This window comes from Neopsephotus bourkii, unplaced genomic scaffold (genome assembly GCF_033783945.1).
Source record: "Neopsephotus bourkii isolate Nb327-2 ecotype Australia unplaced genomic scaffold, CSIRO-AGI_Nbou_v1 NB_214, whole genome shotgun sequence".
NCBI lineage: Eukaryota > Metazoa > Chordata > Aves > Psittaciformes > Psittacidae > Neopsephotus > Neopsephotus bourkii.
In genome coordinates, this window is record NW_026900726.1 from 1429721 (window position 1) to 1453488 (window position 23768).

The 23768-nt window shown below is 37.0% G+C and overlaps 1 protein-coding gene across 4 annotated transcripts in view; it reads right to left on the bottom strand.

Moving 5' to 3' along the window:
* CADM2 (cell adhesion molecule 2) overlaps positions 1-23768 on the bottom strand; it is a 640862-nt gene that overhangs the window by 45280 nt on the left and 571814 nt on the right. For 3 of the 4 annotated variants that reach the window (XM_061344413.1, XM_061344414.1, XM_061344415.1), the window contains 2 exons: positions 22280-22458; positions 2814-2930 (listed from right to left, as the gene is read on the bottom strand). In XM_061344413.1, coding sequence (XP_061200397.1) covers positions 2814-2930; positions 22280-22458 — 296 coding nt within the window. The remainder of the gene's footprint in view (positions 1-2813; positions 2931-22279; positions 22459-23768) is intronic. The other variant, XM_061344416.1, reaches the window with a different exon arrangement.

The window sequence follows — 23768 nt, forward strand, 5'->3', positions numbered from 1 at the left end:
CGAATATCTTCCCAACCTTATGTCCTTATATACTAGTTCATATAGAATAAGAAGCAGAAGTGTCAAAGGAAAACATGTTGATGTGGTACTTTCTGCTGAGTTGAAACAGGTACTATTGAAAATGTAATCCTATCCAAAATAGGTTTCATGCCATTTATACCTCTAGTATGTAGGTGCTCTGACAATCTAGAGAAGGTTCAGTCTAGTATTTCAGGACTCTGCTTTCACAACATTTACTGGAAGTTTGTGAACATTATTTATTTATGGGTCCAAGAAAGAAGAGGAAGAGACCTAAGGAAATCATCTTGTCCATTTCCCTTTGTTATGGGAATCAAGCATATTTAAAGAAAGTTAGGATGAAGGAAAACCTTGAACTTTAATAGTTACACTGCAACACTGCCTGCCCTGCATTTAGAAAGTTTCCTCACTGAGTAACTTTGCCACTAATTCAGTTGGTTTCATTCTCCCCACTGAACTTGGAAAATAAATCTTCATCAGAGTCATACTGACTTCTTTTTTGAAAGCAAAACAAAATGAACTGGTGCCTTCAGCTTCCTCACAGAGCAGATCTTTAAATTCCCTGTCCTTGTTCTTTGATCTGTCTCTACTTGTGCTCATCTTTCAGTGTGGCACCCCTATTAGAAAACAGCACTCCAGTTGTCATCCATTGCTGGATAAAACACCAATTACTTCAGCCTTGTCCTTATCATTCACAAATAGGATCACTACATTTCTTTATTTTGTTACATCTAATGTATTTCTAAACCCTTTCATTTTGTTAAATTTCTCACACCTTGCTAGTTGCATCTAGTTATTTCTTATTTTCTGCCTGGTTTCCTGTTTCTTCCACACCAATATACTCTATGACTTATAGTAATCTTGTTTTCAAGTTTTTGTGGGTTTTGACTTCTTAGATTGTTAGACAGCTTCATTAGTCTATAACATGTGTCCTACTTTTCCTCTGTATTGGGATAGACTGCAATTTCAATACAAACTTTTCAAGAAACAGTCTTCCCACACAGCTGTGTCTCTTAAATTATCTGCTCAAAAGACCACATCTACCAGCCCTTCAGGTTGAAGTGGCCTCATCTTCTCAGCCATTTTGCTGCATTCACTTTTTTTTCAGGGAAAAGTGAGTGCTCACGTTCTAGTGATTGATCATCTTCACCCAGACTTACTTTCTCTTAAAGCCATAACTCTTTGTTAGTATAGCATAAAATTTCATTCTCATACATGTAAAAGCTGAGGATTAAAAGAGGGTTTTCCAGATCCTTGTCTTGCTGCCAGGTACACAAATGATGAAAATGAACCCTCAGAGTAAAGGAAGGTAAGGTCCTAAACCACACTTCAGAGGTAACCCAATGCCTTAATAACATTAGTATACTAAGCATACAATCGTAACAACCACACAGTTTAGTTACGACCACATAACAAGAAGAGGAAAACAATTCATTAAGGAGAGCAAATACCAATATGGCATTCCAAGCACTCTGTCCTCCCAATATTGGAGCCCTTAGAAAGCTGGGAAGCTTCCGCTGGCTTGACTCATAACACTCTTACAAAGACATGATCATTCCTGTCATTCTGCTTGTTTTTGAGGAAATGGTCCTCCTGCAGCTACTCAGACCCATAAGCACCATGTTGTTTTCCATGGTCTACCTTTTTTTTTTCTGGAGGGAAAGGACTACTATAACACTCTCTCACTAAAACAACAATTTTTTTCACACTGTAAATAATATTAAAGCTTAAAAATGTAACTTCAGGTTTGATGACACATTATTATATGAAAGACACAGGATTAAAACACCAATGCCCAGTGGAGGAAGAATTTGGGTAATCTGATGCTATCACAAACTTTATAGAATGGAGTTTCATTTAGCTCAGCTTATTCTTACAAGTGCGGTATATCATTACATCTGACTTGTAACAATGCTTCCAGAAAGAAAAAGTTTCATAGTTCTGCCTTAACTTTCCTGGGATAATTATACTCCATCATGTGAACACTTGCAGTGTGGTAAGGGAATATTATTTCCTTCATCCTTACACAATGAAAGCCTTCAACAGACCCCATAGGAACCTTCTCCCATTTCATTCACCATGCGAGATTTACTAACTACACAGTACACATACATATTTGCTATTTAACAGTTATCAGTCACTGAATACAACAGTAAAATTAAGCTTTACATTTTGCTCATAAAAAGGCAAAGTATCACTAGAAACATCTGAAAAGCTATAATAAGACAAAATCCTGACAGGATAGGGGGCAGGGAGGGAAGTGAGAAATTTCAGCTCATTTACTCTAGTTCTGGTGAAATAGACACACCTAAGTTAGGAATACCTTAAATTACAAAAGACCAATAAGGATCATGTAATGTGATGTGATGCCTCTTTGTCATCAAGCAAAATTGCATCGACAGTAATTTCAATGCCAAGACACCTAACTTGTTTTAAACATTAGCACCCAAAATAACCAGTCTTAAAAGGTCATGTTTATTTAAAAATAGCTTGCTTGCATTTCACATTAAAGTTAATTTACTAACCTTAAAAAAAATTAAATGCAAATGTATACAAATAATTTAAGTATCCTGTCAAAGTTCACATACACGCTGCTAGAGCAATGAAATTATTCAAGGTCATATGAAATCTTTCTTAACCATGTACCATCCTGTGGATTATTCTACTAAATAGACATACTGAACTAAAGTGCTTGAACCTTCTCTTTAGCAATTTCTATCCTTTTTAAAAATCAAACCTCTGATTTCCTATTTATAATGTGTTTTTTCAGGCCATAACAAAGAAACATACTGTACCTCTGGTGCTGATGGCTGTTGCCGTTGTTGTGCTGGTTGTTAAGGCTACAGTGGTTGTGACTGTTGCAGTGGTAAGGGAGGGGATGACAGTAGTGGGAAGCAAAGTGTTGAAAACATCTGGTGAGTGGAAAAAAAAATATAAAATAAAATCATATCATGCAAACAAAAGAGAACCATAACAGTGGTTTAATTTGTAAATACAAATGTCGAAAATGACTAAATTAAAACATGATTAACATAAATTAATAGAGGTACAACAAAGTATCTTAAATTCTTGACATTATATCACTCTCCATTTTTTGAGCATAAAGAATTTAAAACACTGTTAAAATGACTGAGTTTTCATAGATCTGGAGAGTGACTGTTTAAGTGACAAGAATCCATTTCTTCACTGAGCCATTTTAAATGTCTCATACACTAGAAACCATATACAGATGAAACATGCTGTGTCAGAGTGGGAGATGAATAAAACACAACACCATCATGCTAAAATAAACACACACATGTTAACGAGAAATGGCTGTATGTTAAAACACCCACTTTCAGACAGACTCAATGGAAGGAAAAAGGCGAGAAAATGCTACTAACTATAGGAGCTGCTTTTTCCGGATTGCTTTTCTTCTTCCCACACATTTGTTTAAGACACAATTGTCTGCTAAGATCCAGAGCAGAGTATATTTCAAAATCTTTACCCTAAGTAGCAGGCACAATCATCTTTCAGTCATCCTTCATGCTTAAAATTTATTTGTAATACACACATCAGTATTTCTCTAAACCAGTTTAGAACTAAAAATCAGAAATGCCAGTAATACTACTCTTAACTCCTCCCTGCAAATGAGTCAGAAAGAATGCACAGCCCTGATACCAGCACCCTAAAAGCCCTTTCAGCTTTTGATAAGGTAAGTGCAGATATGAAAAGCTCTGGTGTGCTGCGGCTTCTTTGCAGAGAAACCAATGCCTGTTGCAAAATGCTCCAGTACAGAGCAGAACATAACCAGATGTACAGATTGAAAATGTTTTGATTACACTGCCAAAAGCAATAAAGACCAGTATCACTTTGCTTATAAGGTGATTGCAGGTTTTAAAGAATAAACAAAAGCCCCGAAGAGAACTAGGGAAAAGCACCTCCATAAGGACGTAAAAAGTATCTGACATTTTTCAGATTATTTATACTGTAGGTTTAAAAGGAAAGGACTAGTTTCTCAGCAGTGGCTGGTGACTAACCTATTCCACACTGATTTCAGTGAAAATATTTCTGAAGGGTGCTATTCAGTGCAATAAAAGAGCAAAAATTTGACCCACGATCCGTCTTCCCTTGCTTTGGAAAGGCAATTGGTCTCCGAGTACCATCAATTCTGACTGAAATCAATGGAAGCTGAAGTAGCTCATGAGCTTTACAGTGTTGGGTCGTACAGAACACATTTCAGACACAGGGTCCTTGAGTTGAGCATTGCATAATTACTCTCAAGACTTCAAATTAGCATGCTTACCTTATCTGCATATTGGATGACAGATTATTTTGCCACTTTAAAAGTCTCCTTGTCAGTTAACAACTGAGTCACCTACAATTTTCTGTATTCCTCTGGTTTTGAAAAACGCCAGCACTATTTTCTGTGGAATCTATACCTGGGGGATTTTTGAAGCCATCAGAAAACGGCATGAGACCCCTCTTTCAATTGCTGCATACTGATATTTAATCTGTTTCTCAGCACAAAATAATCCCAAGATAGAAAAATTAGAACAGGCTTAAAAAAAAACCCCACTGTGTAGCCACATTAATCACCAGGAAAAATGGTAACATTACCTGGAGTGTGAGTACCACAATAATTAAAAAGAACTGAGTATAACAAGCATTAGAAATAAATTAACATGTCAAAAAGATACATGTCACATGTACTGATCTATGCAATTGCTTCTCACAAAGGGAAACTGCTTCCCTGGTATCTGCTGCAAATGAAATCAAACAGAAAAAACCCACCTACTTCATAAGGAGAGCAAAGCCTTGTTTATTAGGAAAGCTTTACAAATCAGTCTTGTACGTAAAACCTAATTAGTGTGACCTATGGTTCCATTAATTATCTTTCTTAAATATATCACTTACTTCATGCAATGGCATGTTAACTGCAACTGGCAAGTACAGTTACAGTTTATGACAGTGCTTTCCATTCTGTTGAACACACCGTCTACTTACTTTACTCCATAATAGCTTCAATGAGTCACTGGTGAATTTACAAGTTCACTGCTTTCTGATTTCACTTCTGATTGAAGTATTTCCAACAGGATTTCTTATTTTTAAAGAAAGGCTACCCAGGAAACAGACTACTTAACAAGACCTGGGATACATCAGTGTTTTAAAACAGATGTGATAGATTTCATCATTCTTGATATGACCAGAAAAAAAAACTTGTGCAGAAATTAGTTTCCCGGTCAAAGTCACAAACTCTTAATGCCAAACATCAAAATGGCAGCCAGTCAGAAGCCTCAAAGTAACACATATGTTCTCAAAAGAAACGTAAATACAATCAATAGCTTTGGCTTTGTTTCTTTCTTAGCAGAGTAAGGTGAAATTCACCATGCAAACGACTGCAGTTGGCCTGCTTTGCTCACAGCATTACAATTACTTGCTCTCAAAGACTACAGTACAAGACAGCAACCAGGAATCAACAGCCTGAAGAGCACTGCATTGCTCAAGCAATGAAATCTTAAGTCTGCCCCGGACTCTGAAATGCCTGGTTCACATTTGCCCAGTGGAATCACTTCTTTTGTGACATGAGAGTGTGCAACAGGAATGTATGTGTAAAGAACAGCTCACAAGTCTTGGACCATATCCCACGCATAAACCCTGTTTCAGACAGCCCAAATCCAGGCATAGATCAGCATTCGGAAAAGCACCCAAGCCACACATTCAACAGACTTACATGTATAGGGGACTCCAGTCCTACACAGTCTGACAGACTCTTCATCAGTTCTTTCAATATTTATGGATTCTAATGAAAACTTTACTTGTCTTTGCCTTGAAAATGCTTTTGCATAACAGAATGCAGAATATGCATGTTCCAAAAAAGAGCAGTAATATGCAGTGCGCTTCATTCTCTCATGTAGGTGTAGGAGGTAAGCAGGTTTGGCAGTTCCCAAAATCAGACAGACTACAATTATAAACTGATCTCAACAGCATAGGCTCTGCTTAAGGCATATGAATTAATGTGTTTTAAAAAGAAGGTGTGCTGTTTCTTCTGCATGCCAGAAAAGGGAATTACAGCTGTCCTGTAGGACTTCTTGGTCACTACTTTTCCTGCAGGGCACACCTATCTTATACTACTGGTGAGGCATATGTTATGCTATCCAGAGCTCCCTGTTGGCAGCTGCTCAGAGACATGCTATGAAAGGGACTACATAGATTTGTCCTATTGAGTTCTCTGTCAAGAAGGATCTTAGAATGGATTTACAGATTTCTGCCTGAGAAACCCGTGCTGGAGTGAAAATTCCTTTTCTGGCCTTGCAATTTCTGAACCTAGTTGCACACATTCGTATGAAAACAAACTTTTGTTTATGACACCCATACCACTAAATACCAAGGATCATTATGACCAAGAGATGTTGTAGAGTGGAACTTTTAAATTCAAGTAGCCATACCCAGATAAATGCACCAGACTGCTATTTCAGTAATACTAAGGTACTAATCCTTAGCCTCCTGTGAAGCAGAAAATAGCTCTATTTTGCAGATGGGGAGCCAAAGAAGGTAGAAAAGCCATGCTCAGATACCTGTGAGTCAAAGTTTTAATTTTGAAACCTCACTCTTAAAAAATGAACTTTTGCTGACAGACATTCAGTCAAAAATTCAATAATGTACTTAAGGTTGGTATTCATTCCATCACTTTCATAACCTCTGAAATACAAACAATGCACAGAGAACTAACTGTTTCCAAAAGAGTTGTTGGAAATAGCAAATGGGTTACACTTCATGCCCAGGGGAGTTACTGACTCCAGTCCCAAATCTTTTCCATGCTACATTCCCACAAGTTATATAGGTAAGACCTGAATTGGATTTTCAATGAAAGAGATGGGTGCCTAGACATTCTCTAGCGGCACAGGGGGGGGTCTGAGCTGATACACAAATGCTCAGCCAAGAACTCTCTTTTCAGTGAGGACCAGACATGATGTCACAGTTCAGTATGCAGAAACAAGTATGGCAGAAGGTTCTAGAAAGGCATTCCTCATGGCCACTACTGTCTGTTAGCATGCCATCAAGCACTGGCAAGGTGAAGGCAGACAGCAGGTAATCTGATGGCTGATTGCAAGTGGACAGTGGATAAATGAGGAGCATGCAATTCTTGGCTTGGTCTGGAGGCTGCTCTTTAGCAGAGGCAGAGACGTAACCTGTTTATGAGTGGCGGAATAGTGTATACAAGATCATCTCAAGACACTGACAAGCCCTGCCTGATCAAAATTTCCTGTTCGTCTCTCCTTCTTTCTTGAATTGACACCACATTCTTCTTACTAAGGCAGAAGACATTCATCCAAGTTCAGGGAGCCTGGACAATTTACTCGCACTGCTGATTTGGCCCCTACTCCCCATTTCCAAAGGAATGAGAAATGGTTCTGTTTGGTTTAGCTGGCTTATGTGAAAGATAGATCTGACCTATTGCAAATATTTGACTTGTTTGGTAAAAACACAACCGATATTCTGAAATGACTGAGCACGAGTTGGGCAACAATAGCTGCAGTTGATAAAAATGTAAAGGCTTTTGTTTCAAGCCTGACAAAGGCTGACAGAAAAATTAAAGGACAATGTGATAATGATGGATGGCCCTTGCTGTATTTTGACTGAGAATGAAAGAAATTTTAAGTGGTAAACTGAACTGAGTGATGACTTACCTGAGAAACAATCTCACTACTCTCTGCAAAATTTAATCAGTCAGTGGCATGTAGTACTAAATAATTTAGCAAGGTTTTAAATTCAAAGGGAGCTGCACATTTAGCCTTGCTCCAAGAAAATGGAACTGAACAAAAGGATCATTCGACTTGAATATCATGTGCCAATAGCTCCTTAGCACTTAGACTAAATGATCACGAAGGCTCACGGACATGAGGTCAAGGGGTTCTTTTTACTAATTGAGTCAGATTTATGAAACTCTGAAATGGCAATTATGTGCTTGACATTTTTGCTAACAAATCAGATGTCATTAAAAAATATCCAAACCCTTTTAATGAAAGCTCCATGTAGCTCTAGACCCTCAGTTAAAACGATTAGAGAGTTGTGGTGGATGAGTTCATAATGCAGGACACACAGCTGGGCCAAAACGGCCAGGCAACTTAGAAAGAAAAGAAAATAAATTCACAGAGTCTCATGATTCTAAGACATTTAATGGGCCTGTAGATGATATGACATATTGGAAAATGGCCAGGTTGGACAGAACCTTGGGCAAGATGGTGTGAGGTGTCCCTGCCCACGGCAGGGCAGGGGGAAAAATATCAAGTGTTAAAAGATACTAGGATTTTAATCTCATTGCACTTTTTTTCCTAATTTAGGAACCATGAAGAACAAGAATTCTCTCTTCTTATAGAAAGTTTCACAGTTTTGTGGTGCTTTTTTTTCCTATTTCAAAAGCAATAGGTTTCAGTAGCAAATGAAGGAGGATGAAGTATTAAAAATTACAACAAAAAAGACAATGTTTCCTTCTATTTTCAAAGAGCCAAGCAAAAAAATTGTATCTACACATCCCTGGCCCAAATTCTACCCTTAGTTAAGAATGAAACTCAAAAGAACAAAGCCCATTTCAATATTAGCATTGGCAGCATGGTGTCATCCCAATTCACTTAAAAGTTCATCCTTTACAGTAAGGACCTGATGTCACATCATGGCACATTTTACAGCACATGCTCTAACTGCAGAATCGCTTATGACAAAATAAAAAATGTGACGAATATGAAAAAGCAAGGCGCAGTAGCAACTTATTTCTGATTATGCATCTCATTTGACATTGAAATATGAAGAAAAAGTTGACTGCCTTTAATTGTCTTGAAACAACTCCTCTGTTGAATATCTCATCTATGTTGTGCACCACAGAACAGCAGGACGAACAAAGACTATGGGTGCGTGAAAGGCTGATTTTCCACCAGTAGTCAGGTCAGACTTTACTCAGGTGTGTAAACCATTAGAAAACAAGGAGCTTGTGACAAGAAAGTAGCAATGGGAAAGAAGTACCTTAATGCAGTAGGAAGGTAATGTTAAGGGAGGGCTGAGAGCAAGAACTGGCTACCCTTGCCTCCCAAGGTGTGGCTGCCCAGGCTCAGGCCAGCTCTCAAGCAGTGCTGTGGGGCCCTGGCTCAGGCAGGCAGCCAGTGAGGGATATTTAGATAAAACCCATTTCTGCCACTTTCCCTGGTGACTCTAACAAGCAAAGCATGTGACTAGTGGCAGCCCCACCCTTCCTCTTAATCCTCTCCCCTTCACACAATAGAATTTCCCAGCTAGCAGAACATGACCTTTCTCCACAGCATAGATGTTGCCACAAATACAGCTTTGTCACCCGGAGACTAGAGTATTAATGCACACAGTTGGTGGAGTTGCACATAGGGATCACAGGAAATCTGAATCAAGCATTTCACAGGAAAGCATCTAACATGAACATTTAATTATTGTACTACTGGTTGATAACTTTCAAACACAAAGTTTGACCTTTGAAGCCCTCAGTGCTTACTTTAGGGATCATTTTGCTCCCCACAGCACTCCACTGAATTCATGATTAGTAAAAGCACTCTAGGTGCAACTCCCTTGAAACAGAAAGAGAAGTTGCAATGAAGGCCCTGAGATGCTGGAACACGCTCCCATTTCACTGTCCATCAGAGTCATTGTTTATCACCAGTCTAGCCATTTAAACAGCTCACCATTCTTGCTCTCAGCGAAGTAGACTAACAGGTGACATAATGCAGTATCTCACTAAACATTTATCTACTGCTGTTCAGTTTTAGTGGGGCAGATTACATGAATTACAACATTTGTACTGTAGAAAACATATTCATTATAATGCATTAATTTTTCACTTTCTAATGTGCTGAAACTGGTGATACACAGAGCATAAAAGGATAAATTTGGTAAGACAATAACTTGGCCTGATGATAAAATACTGAAGATTATCTTTAGTACAAAGCAAATCTAAAATCTTAAGTAGGTAAATTCTTTAATGCTGAAGAATCTGTTTTCAGGTGCTGTTTTACTTTACTAGTGGTTATTAGCACAAGATGCACCTTTAAGAACAAATCAAAACAATTGTTAAACAGGAATACTAAACGTTCATGTTTTGGAGTTATATGAATACAATATGCACTTCGGATTACTTCAAACACAGACTGTAAGACCTGTTTTTTCCTCAAATTTACCATTAAGGTTTGCTAGCAGTTAAAAAAAGTCCTTTCCATTTAATAGTAGTAATATTAGTAAAGCCTATTACTTTAAGGGAGTCATTTTATCTTGTATAAAAGCCCATCTGTCTAATTAAACTAGTTACAAATACTGCACTGAGCAAATCACTGAAGCTTATGCAACTTGCCTGAAAGAAATAAAGTAAAATTTGCATACCGTGCAATAGAGTAAGAAAAAGAATTTTGTAATAGAACATTTTGAATAAAAAGGTACAGTTTTTAGAGCATTTTTTGAGACTGCAGCCTCAAACCAAGATTTACTTACAAAAAGGCACCTACGCGTCTTAATTTTGTTCACAACTCTACCTTAATATGTATGCAGTCAAGAACCTATCTCTGCTTTGAGGTTTTGTAAGACAAAAAATACATTTAGACAATAAAGACCAAGTGGTAAGGAAAAGAAGGTAGTATTATTCGCATTTCACAGCTGGGGAAATGAACACAGAAGAATTAAGCAGAATGTCTTACATTTTATGGACTTCTGAACCTAAAAGAGAAGTTCAAAACAGATCTCCTGAGTTCCACTTTAATCCTCTACTAAAAAAACCCTAAACCAATCAAAACCACAAACCCTCTTAAAAACTGTATTTCAAAAAGCAGTTGTCTTTATACCTGAAGTGCCAATTGCACTACATTCAAGGCAAAATGTTACCACAAAAGCTACCAAACATCATGAATAAAGCAAGCACCATTTGTCCCAGAAACGTAGCATACTACCATTAACATGTTCTAGGCCCATTGTTACAGCTTAAAAATCACATCAAGGCTCTGATGTACATTTTCAATCTTTTTAAGTAAACAGACAAGCCATATCTCCTTGTTTCTCCAAGCCATAAAATAGAAATATTCAAAATTCAAAATTCAATAGCTGGCCCTTGAAAACTTATAAGGAAAAGCGAATGTACAACACAAATTCAGACACCAACAGCCTTGAACAATAGTGACATCTTTCTAAGAATGACACTTGACTCCTTCTGTGAAAAAACACTCAAAAAACTCAGACAGAACTGCACTAGGAGGAAGAAAGAGGCCAAGGAGAATTTGCTAAAACTTCCCTATTAAGAAGACAAGTGTTGCAACTAAAAGGAGGTAAACAAATTGCTGATCTCTATTTTATTATAGATTTTATGGTTTTTTTCGCTGGGAAATTCAGCTCAGATCACTGAAATTGCTTAAGCAACTCATAACTCACTGCGGTAATTTTAAGGTTAGTAAAAAGAGGTAATGGAGAATTATTTATTTTAAATTACTTCATTTCAAAATAAAATTAAAGAGGTCCAACACTATCTGAAAAGCTTTATCACAGTGGGATAGCTATATCCCACTGAAAATCACCTTAGGTAAGTTAATGGCATCTTTGCAACCTAAGCCAAAGTTTACTGCACTTTTTTGCATTGTCTTTGACTAATACATTTAATTCTCACATTCTTGTCATCATAGTACATTACCTAAGAAAACAAGGCCCTATCTTTCTAGCTGTCAATCTTTTATGCTCTGTTTTTCACTCAAAATAGTTGCATACGAGTAGTTGAATTCCACTTATGATTCTTTGGCTTTGTAACACAGTACTATGCACAGTTGTAACACATGCAATACAGGCAAAACTTAGTGTTATTAAAGTTATCCAGCTTCCCTTCAGGCAAGCCAGCATTTGGTGCTTTAACTACTATACTAAGTGATCACATAGGACATTTTAGCAATGGAATATTGCGGTATAGTTATAAAGAACGCTTGGTCATATCTGCTAATTTATTTTAACCAAAATGGTATAAAAAGCAATGCAGAGATCTCAGTTCCTGCTTGTGAATGATGAAAAGCATCCAGAGCTCTCCTAAATCAAACAGCAAGCTAGTACTTCAACATGTCAGCATCTTCAAGTCCTCCCTGCCCCCTACCAATCAAGGATTAGGAAACCTGCAGAAAATACAAACCACAGAAACCACAGAGGGAAAAACAAATACACAAGTGAAATGACTCACAGAATAAAACACTTTACCCGCTCCTACAGTTTTACCCTGGCAAACATTTTTTTCTGTCCTTTCTCCTCTCCTTTGGTTTATTTCTTCACTTGCCATGAAGATTAATATGGATAGTTTCAGCTGAAAGATATACCCTCTTCAGGCAAAAGCAATTTTTTTCTTCAAGGGCATATCTGGGGAGTAAACAAGCTGCGTAGATACCAGTGAAAGAAAGGTAAAGGAAATGCACGTCAGAGTATAATGTAGATAAAAAGAAATAAAAACTTTAATTCCTCTGTCTTCAGACCCTCTAACAAAAGAAAAGTAATCCTGACTGAAAATTGCTTGGAACATTCTTCTCACACATGGCACATCACTTTACATCATAACATGAGCTCCAGCAGATACCTGGGGACCTGTTCACAGACAACTGGCAGGCAAGTTTCTTCAAAGGGGCCTACAGTTGTCTTAGTGCTAGTGAGGAAACCACAGCCTTGTGAAAGAAGTTCAAGTGTTGTGGGAGATCGCCCTATGGTACTGGTGTTCCAACCAAATTTATCAACTTTGGTACTCATACTTGCTAACAATGCTTTTTGTGTTGTATTTTGTTTTCCTCTCTCTGCAACTTGAGAATGGTTTTGAGATATATCCTTATACTTCTGACTAGTTTTTTGCTGTCTCTTCCCCTCTCCAAGGGAGTCATACAGCAAGATCGATGCAATGAGCATTCTTGAAAGCTGTCAAAACAGTTCTGAATCCCCGAGACAAAGTCAAAGCGATTCACAGTAAAATATAGCAAGAGGAAGGAAGATCAAATGCAATGTGATGTTATTTAGCAATAAAAATGCGACTTGAATTACAAAGCAAAGAGAATGTTATTGTGTCAAGAGTTCAAGCAGTAACAGCAAAAAAAATAAGTTTGTGATTATAGCTTAGAGACTTCCCTTTTAGAGGATGGGCTAAAAATACTTTAGGTCCCACCACAAATTTAGACTGAACCTAAGCTGTGAAGAAAGATTTCATGAAGATTTAAAATTTTTGTTCAAGAAAATTTCAAATTTTTGTCAGTTTGATTTGTTTTGTAGTTGGAAGAATACTGAAAACAAGGGGGGAGGGAACCTTATTTACTGTAAAATACTAATAGAATACTGTAAGAAATATAATTGTATAATTTTTTCCTTTATACAATAAGAAATGCAGGCTAGGATAAACTGCAGAAAAAGTTCACAAGTCATCTAAATTACAAACAGAAAAACAGAATAATCAGAACTAATAATTATTAACATAACTTATGGATGTTAGAAATACTAAAGGTTTGAGATGAGCAAATTTCTAAGTGCCTGCTTCTTGCTGAGTCTCTATGCTCGTCTTCATTGTGATCAGAGACTTTATAAACAGAACTCCTCAAAGCTTTTTAAGACATGTAATTTTTACAAAAGCTTTCCATACCCCTTTTGGACTCATGCAATCTTCCCAAAGCATCTATATCTATCTCTATTTGCTCAGAACTAATGATTCTAATACCAGAACTAATACCTTGCTAATGTTTGCAGTCTCAGTTGGAACAAAACATGGTACTGATTTATCATCAAACTAGCATCATCAGTGGACATTTTAAGCAATATCACATAGAATATCATTTTCCTTTCTTGAATTGAGTGAAAAACCACAAACTTTCCTTATCTAGCTGTAGGACAGTTCTTCCTAATACTCATGCTGCACTGAGCATTTAGGTGATCTTTTCTTTGCTCCTAAAAAATTGTTACCCAACAAGAATCTATTTGGCACATAGTCACATAAAGACTGGGGTTATTATTTAACACTGAAGTGTGGATGGTTAGATATACTCGGTTCTAATTATATTAATTTTCTTCTAGATAAGGGAAGTTACAGAAGCACCATATAAGACAGAGATGGGAAATTCTACATCCACATAGCATCTAATGATGCAAGAAAGATTTCAATGAAGAAAATTATCAAGTCACTTTAATAATTTCTTTATGGTTTGAGTTTTGTGAATAGTAAATGATCTAGATCATCAGCAACTGTGAGATTACAACTCTGTCATCAGTTTCAAATGAAATTATTCCATTAACAGTTATATTGTCTTCATGAAGATCACATATGTTGTTCGTAGACATGGTAATTTTACATTCTGACCCTTCAGACAAAAAATATTAATTGAAGTTCAAGAATGCTAGAGGTATAAACAGTAGCAAAGCTTGAAGTCCAGAAAAATTAAGAGAGCAAGACATGCTACTATAGCAAATCAGTGATAATAAACAGCACCATTTAAAAAACATGTATCACTTAAGATCATATCAGAGTTATTTTCCAAAGAGCAGCAGCAATATATCTAGTATATCTAGTTCAAGAAGTACTTTACTGTAGATGCGCTACCCATGTACAAGCACCCAAAATTACTGTGTATGGAGATAAAAGCTTCAAAACTAATACACAATCTTTGCCTTTTCAGATATCACACAGGGAATCCAAACCAAGAACTATCAAATTAGCCAATTATTATGTACATAAAAATGAAATATTTTCAAGTGTTGTGTATTATTGAAGACATTACCCAAAACTACAGGCTTTTAGAGTAAGTTACTAAAGGTCAGACCTGGAGAGATTTGCTGCATCCAGCATGAGGGAAGGAAGAAGAGAAATAAAACAAAGACAAATTCAGATTTAATTTACATAAAATATTCTGAGTTCAGTAACTTAAATGAGCATGCCAGTATGGGGAAAAAAAACCAAATCCGTATGAATCCATATGTTATCTAACAAAATTTAAAAGCTTTTCTCTCATTAAATTCGTTAAATACTTTAATGTAAAAATGCACGAGTGTCAAATAGGCTCCCCAAAAGTATTTCTGTGCTTTGGAATGTTATTTTCTTGACCTTTCCAAAATAATTCTGAGCTTATCTGAAAAAAAACCAACCCTAAAAATAATTGTATCTCATTTTTCTAAAGTCACCATAAATGAAGAAATAACAGTTCATACAGCTCAGCTATACACCCCATTCACTTTTCAAGTATTTATCAACAAAAAGCAATTTCAAAGTAGCTGCCTTCTGAGTATTCAGGGATAATAGCTGGACAATTCAGCCATAAAATTAAGCCAACAATTCCACCCTAAGTTTTTTGACCGACATCTCCTACCTGAAAATGTAAACTGAATATTATTATTCTTTAGTCCCATAATAAAAGCCATCCTACACAATGATTTCTTAATTCATCTGACTGCACAGCATTTATCTACATTGTGTTTTAGGGTGTGTGTCACCTCTTTTAGTGGTTACTGAGTGTCCTCTGGAGAACTTAACTTCAGTGTTATGGTAATGATTTAATAGCTTAATGTCACTTTACATCATCAATGTATATGCAAAACCAAATTATTTTAACACAGTTTGAAGGGCTATGCTTTGCAGAATAACACATGAATGAAATAGTGTACTTATAATGCAACCATTAACATGGGGTTATAATGAGTTACTTTCTTGGGCCTGCCACAGTGAAAACATTCCTCCGCACCTCAGCTTTTGCAAGAAAAAATGGAGATGGTTTGGGGGAAGGAAGGCTTTTGATAGGGAGAAGGTCTTCAAGAGCATTCCTTTTATTTATTTTTCAGCTGAAAGCTCAGGCTCCTCCGCCTGTGAGTTGTTTTCTGTACTTTCCACTTTTTAAAAGATGGCAGTAGGAGAGACTTTTCCCCTCTGTTTTAAGGACTGAAAACTGAAACCACCTCTTTCTTTTAACTCAAATACAGACACAATGAAAAAAAAAAAAGAAAAAAAGACTCTCAAAACTAAAAAGCAGAGGTATTCACATGCTCAGAATTTCAAACCAAGCCCTAAGTAGTCCTCTGAGCATCATGTTTTTGATATGCTTTGATTGCTATAAGGGCAATGTGTTTTTTTTTTTTTTTTTTTACTCAAAACACCCTCTATTGTAACTGTACATGTTCTCATTGTTCCACTACACCATGGGTCTGCTCAATTCTCTCTTCACAAAGCCCAGGCTTTGTTCACTCAAAGGGTAGGATTTTCCCATAGGCAAAGAATGCCTTTTCTTTGAGATGTGGCTGTAAATGAGACATTTCAACTCAGGAACTATAAAGGAGGAAACTAGAAATTGTTCAGCTGTCTCAATGTCTAAGGTCTTAACACCAAAATAGAGGGTAACTAGATTACTGATGAATGTGCTGCTGCACATCCCTTCCCTTCCCACCTCCCCTTTACCCCTTCAGTGAATATTTTTATGTGTTTTTTGATATATGTTCATGATGATAAGGTGTCTAACAGCAGTGCACAAGATTTATCAGAGGCCTGTAGTCGAAGTATTTGCAAACCAGGGAGTCTATTGCCTATCTGAAAAGCTCAGTTTTCAAAGAACACCAAAACAATCTCACCTTCTCATTTCTATTTCAAATTACTGTTCTACTCAGTTTTTACTTTCATAGAGTGAGAGGTGCACAAGTGAGTTACAGAAATAAAGGAAGGAGGGGGGCTTCTCTGAGAATATCACCACAGAAATGAAACATAATAAAAATCTGAGGGTGGGCAAATGAATAGACAAAGGAATCTAGAACTGATAGAAATAATGGAAGTTGTTCACTTTAGATGTGTTTTGGATTCCACAGAGTTTCTACAAATTAAAAAAAAAAAAAACAAAACAAAAAAACTTGTATAGAAGTAAAAGTACAAGAAGGTGAACCTCTATAAATGTATCTGGAGGCAGGAATTAATAAGCCATAGGGTGCAAATTTGGCATAGTGCTGGTCCAGATATGGAAAACAAAAATCACAAAGTTTTGCTACTGGACTAAAAATGAAGAAAAAGGTGAAAAAGAGACCATTAAAGAAGGAGAGTGGATACAAGAGATATGAATCCAGCAAGTGCAGAGTCTAAGATCATAATTAGAAACAGACTGAAGTGGAAATACTTGAGAATCTATTGAAGGGAAGTGGCATGAAAGTAAAAGTGATTTTAACTGCATACTCAGAGCACAGCAGCAAAAGAGGCCAAAGAGATTGGAAAGTTGGGAAGTGAAAAGATCAAGCAGCAGACTTAAACAAAACAGAATACTTTTCTCTCAAAGCACATAATTAAATTCAGAAACTTGTTGCCAGAAGTTACCGTGAAAGCTAAGACGATAAAAGTTTTGAAATGGGACTGACAAGCAGGTGGAAGATATATACATGGCGGTCCAAAGGAAAGATGCAGTGAGACCTTTGCTCTTACACATTGTAGATCTTCTGTTTGAGTGTATATATCGAAATATTAATGAGGATGAAATTCAAGTCTTTCAGTGCTTTTATAAGCAAAAAAATAGCTTGCCCAATAAAAAAAAACACAACAGAATAATTGAGAGGCTGAAGTCAAAGGAATATGTTGTCCCACTTTTTATTCCCCAGACATACTGAATTACTAGCTCAATCGCTTTCTACTGTATGTATAATTGTGGCAATAAGAACTGCTTTGACCATCCACAGCTGCTGATTCATGCTGATTTCCATATTGCTTTGCCAGATAATTGATACATAACACATTATAGCTCTGAATATTTCAATTAATTGAATGAGTGTCTTTAGATTTGCAAATCAGGATATTTTGCCCAGGTACTTTATTTCAAATAGGGCTGCAAATTACCAGATGCTGCTGTTTCCATTAAGAAGATTTCCCAGTGATGTTGACTTCTCTCACCCACTCAATGTAATGTTGAACTAAGTCTTCTGCAGTGACATCCAGATGTTTTGAACTCCTGCTACATAGATAACAGCTGTGTCATCAGTTTGATTATGATGGACCACATCCTTTCTCAACCTCACCTAAATCAATGCAGTTATTACCTAAGCTTTGCAAGTGGAATCTGTATTTTTGGGTTGAGCATCATGAGTTTGACAGCTGGCTCTGCTTACTAGTGATTAATGACTAGTATTTGCACAAAGGTAAACAAAAATTCTTAATAAATTGGAAGAGAGTGAAAATTATCTGGGTCCCATTACCAAAGAAAGGGTATAATATATCCAGCCAGAATGTGCACTTCTAAAGCACTAAGCTCACCAATTACAATACAGAAATGACAACAGCTACAGGCATTAAAGCTTGTGCCTTTGCTACTGCACGAGACAAATGTTTGAGCAAACTACATGTCTTGCCTTTGTGCTGCTGCATATAAACTCTTTGTACCCAACTTCCTGCTTTATGAAGTGTTTTCTTGACATTAATAATAAACGTTAAGAAAAATGAAAGTAGCAGCCGTATTCACTCAGCAAAGTAGCATGCGCATATTTAATAGCCCATACCTTTACCCAATTCAAATATATTGAATTTCTCTAAGTCTGATTTCTTTAATTATATTACAAATCTAAAAGACTTTTTATGTTATCAGACACTAATTATATTAGACAGATTGCTATTCATCTACTTACAGCAATATTTATTTCCACTGTCATCACTTAACATCAAAACAGTATTACTTCATCATCATTTAGAGTGGAAAAAATACTACTTTTCCGTAAATTTTGTGTCTAGGTTGGTCCAGCTAAAGGCATGAGACACTCTTTGCTTGGTTTGTATAATTAATGTGTATAAATACTTTGCTTACTTTTAATCTCTAAATATGATAAACTATACGTTCCATTTTTGGGCAAGCTTCTCTCTATGCTAAAGCCGTCTAAATCTTCTCTGAGTTAGGAAGATAACTTCAGAAATGGAGAGAACTAGTAGATTGAGTCCCACTGAGAGAGGGCTTCATAAGGGAAAAAAAGGAACAGAAGCCATATGAAAATTTTACAACCTTAATAAATAGAAAGACTGAAAATCCATCAAAGCAGAAGTGAAAAAAAAAAGGAAAACATGTAGAAAAAAATATTCACAGTATGGCTAAGAAAAGAAAACGTGTGGATCAAGTTCCACACCCCTTCTACAGAGGATTCCCCTGACATCCTCTGCATTTTTACACAAGCTTGCCTGGAAAAACTGAATCAGCCATGGTATCTAACTTTGGGCACGTGCTTATCATTGTTTCTCTCCATCACTGCAATTCCTCTGGGCTCAAGAGTTTCCTAGAAAAACAGTTGTTTAACAGCTGTGGAACTGGACTTCCAGAAGCTCCGTTAAGACAGTGGCTACTAGCACTCAGGGCACTTATGCCTGACTCCTTACAGGTGACCTGGTAAGTCACCTTTTCTAGACCTTACTTCCTTGACCTGTGATTTAAGACTCTCTTGTGAAGAAGTTCTCTTCTCATGAAGATTTCTCCTCCCTCCTCTCCTTTTCCCTCCCAAATCTTTGTGAACATACCTCCCCTTACATTAAATCTGGCATGTACTTGTATTAGAAAACTAATAATTCAGGTAAGAAGGTATACTTACATGATAAATCAGCTGTAACAGAGGAGTAGGACAAAAAATTACCTCAACGCATTGGGCACAGGGGAAGGGATGAGAAATCAAAGGATGGCCCCAGATACATTTAGGAAGATATAGGAAAAAAATACATCCTCTATTAAATGGAAGAATGCATCTCAGAAAAAGGTTAAGAAGTAGGTTTGCTAGCCCCCAGAGAAAGAGAGGGAAAGAAAGAGAGAATAATGTATAATTTTAGGAGGATTATGTTTCACTAGAGACATTCATGAATGTAATGAGCTAAAGAAGGGGTAAGACACTGCTTAAATTGAACTATACAACTGATTCTGCTACACTTGATAAAATAATTGTGTCAGTCTCTTCTGTACTTAAAAAAACTTAACTCTGAAATGCAGTAAGTTGTTATGCGCTAAACATCATCACATAGTCTGTCACACTGCTCTCATTGTTTCACAAAACTCAGAAGCACCTGACATTTACCTTCTCTATTCCTAACACTGGAACTGCAGAAATGCAATTAGGAAAACAGTGATGCTAATAACAGAAAAGGTCACCAATGTGCAAGCTAAACCTGATAACATGCCTGATATGCTGCAAAACATAACAGAATGCCTTCCTGACAATGAATGATTTTACAGACTGCTGTGAAGTTGTTACAAGATAATCAGATCAACAGGGGGCGTGCCACTATGCAAAAGACATACAGGAGATCGTGAAATACTCTTTGATAGAGGTGTATTGCAAAGTCATCACTGACAGAAAAATCTACCATTATAAAAGGCCATGATTTCAGAAATAACCACCTAAATAAATTGGGCAGGAAACACAAGCAACAGAAGTTTCAGTACTTGGTAAGCACAGAAGCCATTGGCTCATGAAAGGCAGCGCACTTTGTGCCTGAAGCCAACAACCAATAACCCACCACCTGCAGGATGTAAAAGATATGTTTTTTTTCTTTTTCTTTTCTTGCACTAATCAACATAAGTCCAGGTTAGAATGTTCAGTTTTTCTGATTGTCTTTAATACAGAAATATGTACACAGCAGTACAGGCTCTATGCTCCTCATGAACAGATCTGCTCCTTACTTGTGCCACTAAATCCTACATAACCGGATAGTGAAATTCAAGAAAAATGAAAAGTAATAAGGGGTTCTTTTGATAAATGACATTTCATCAACAGTCCCAGTAAATAGCTCATTACTGAAAACTGAAAGTAGCACTTAATAGAAGCTTTCTCCCAGACAACTAAAGGCAGTTTAAACCTTTAGTAAAAATGATTTGAGATCTTACAAACACCAAAGAAACACAGATTTGTTTTACCAGAAATCATCACAGAAAGGTTAGAAAGGGCCTTAAAGATCACCTCATTACACCCCCCCCCCCGCCATGGTTTTTCAAAGCCCCGTCCAACCGGGCCTTAAATACTTCCAGGGTTGGGCACCTACAACTTTGAGACAACCTGTGTCTCACCACCCTCGCAGTAAAGAATTTATTCCTAATGTCTAATCTAAATCTCCCCTCTGTCAGTATAAAGCCATTTCCCCTTGTCCTATCATTGCATGCCCTTTTAAAAAGGCCCCTCCAGATTTCTTGTAGACACCCCTTAGGTATTGGAAGACTCTTATAAGGTCTCTCCTGAGCCTTCTCTTCAGGCTGAACAAGCCCAAGTCTCTCAATCTGTCTTCATAGTCACTTGCTGAGGGTGCACTCGTGAGCAAATAAAATCTATATAGTCCACATGTCTATTTATAGACTAAAATTTGCATCAGATTTTATAACTATCAATAAAATGAAAAAAAGATGTATTTAAAAAAAAAATAGAGAAAAAAGTACCATCATGAGCTACAGTGGAGCTTTCACCTCTGTATTCACTTAGGTTGCAATTCAAATTACAGAACTCATAATTTTCCAGGAATTATCACAAACATATCTGTGGTAAGAGAACCTTATGTTTTCAGACTGGTAGATCCATATTGCAAACCTGTATTAAAGGCAAATGCAACTTTACATCATAGCTTCTTCTATACCTGAGCTCTATCAATTTATTTCATAATCAGTGTCAAAGCCAGCTATTCTCTTCATGTGACACATATTGTTGCCTAATTAAGGAAATAAAATTAACTGTAATTTAATGTAAACCTTCATAAATTTTGATTTTATTAGAAGTAAGCTGAATTTAGGACATGACGTATTTTTGAGGACTGACTGTAACGATAGGCCAGATAATTATCAGCTAACTTTTAGAACATGAATTTTCTCAGTTGCAGGCTATAGCACATGTGAAGAAAAGTATCTGATGTCCTGTCTTTCATGGTCTATGAAAAAAAATAAACCTCAAGCCCCATCTGTCTGGTATTTCCACATTTCCCTTCGTATACCCTTTTGGAACCAGCTTTATCTGAACACCGTGTGCCTGAGGCAAGTATTTATAAAACAGTACCAATATTCTGCAAAACATTTTTACAGGTGCTTACTTTGCAAAAAGTTCACAACATCAGTGAATATATTTTGTTTAAATGGTAGGAAGAGAGGCTTGCCAATAAAAGGAACTAAACGTACTCCCCACAGCTACACGATAGCATCAATAAAAGTGCAATTAAACTTCCAGCTTTTCTTGCTATTCTTTTGGTAATGCTCATAAGCAACTAATCGTATTGTCTCGAAATGGTAGGTATGCATAACATGCACCAAAGAACTAATAAGAACACACTCACCATGTACTATCAGGACGTATTCTGTGCTGTTTCGGCCAATAGGATTTTTTGCTTCACATCGATACGTGCCATTGTCTGTTTTGTTTAGGAAACTGATGCTTAGGACCCTGCCATTGACAACCATTCTCTCTGGATCTGGTAGCTCTCCGCCATCCTTTGTCCACAGTACTGGTTCTGGCCTGTTGGATCCAAAGCAATGCATTTGATCAGATACACAAAACTTGTATATTCAACATACGCATCAGAAGCAGCAGCATCATAAACTTATGAATAGTAACTTGACATTAAAGAAAAAACAATGATCATTTGAGTTACTGGATATAATAAGCTGTCACTATGGCAGGGGGATTGGAACTAGATGATTGTAAGATCCTTTCCAACCCCAACCATTCTACGATTCTATGACAACCTTACCATTTCGGATGGGAACTACTAAAATGAAATAACAAGCAAGGAAAGGAAGAGAAACAGAAAAGGAAACAGAATGGTACTGGATCAGACCAAGATCTTTCCTAAATTAAACAATAATTCCTGCAAGGTTTCAGGGCCCATAGTTTGGCAAGATGCTTGGCAGGCTAAGTGAAAACAGCTTTCCATTTGCGGGATGAGTGATATGGCCCTGTGTGTCTGACAGGCATCAGAAATCATGCAAGCAGGCAGAGGTAGATGCAAGTGGTTTGTAAATGGATTCTAAAATTATTTAGGCCATTCGTAAGTGCACTTGCATGTGCTGAGTGTTTTTCCTGAACCAGGCATATCGGTCTCAAAGTAGCACATCTTACACACAATCTAAATTTATTTGTGTTGCTGCACTGTGTCACAGCCCGTCCCTTTTTCCACCCTTTCTGCACCCTTCCCTCAAATAATCGCTTGTTCTGCATGTTATCACAAGCAATATAAGATTTAACTTAAAATCCTGGATTTGCTTCTTCTGTGAAGCCTTTCCTCGTGCCTTATGGACTTGTATCAGACAAGCCAAAGGCAAATCACTGACAGCAGTAATGCCCTAGGCAAGTTAAGGGTGATAGAGAAGGGAACTGACTGTCTTGCAGATTCACACATGCCTTCGCACTGGCAAGTGATACCTAACTCTTTCCTAAGAACTGTCAAGAAGCTCCACAGTGCCTAAGATTCACCTAACAGACAACAGGATGTATTTATTACTGGTATGCAGTCTTTACTTACATGTAGTAAGATCTACTTTCAAATCTACATGAGGGAAATCACCAAAAAGACAGGTTCGTGACTGGAGTGAAAAACTGGCTTACTGAATCCTGTCTGTCTCACAGATAGAGCATCTCAGGCCCTTAGATACAAGTCACTTAGGCAATATATATACAGCCTGGAGATTCACTATTACATTACTTGTACCTTGGAAGCTCTGTACACTACAACCAGATATCAATTCCTTTCTTTCAGGTACACTACTTAAGTATTTTCAGTCAGAAGCAGTTCTGGATTTGCACATATATTTGGTAGGAGAGTATAT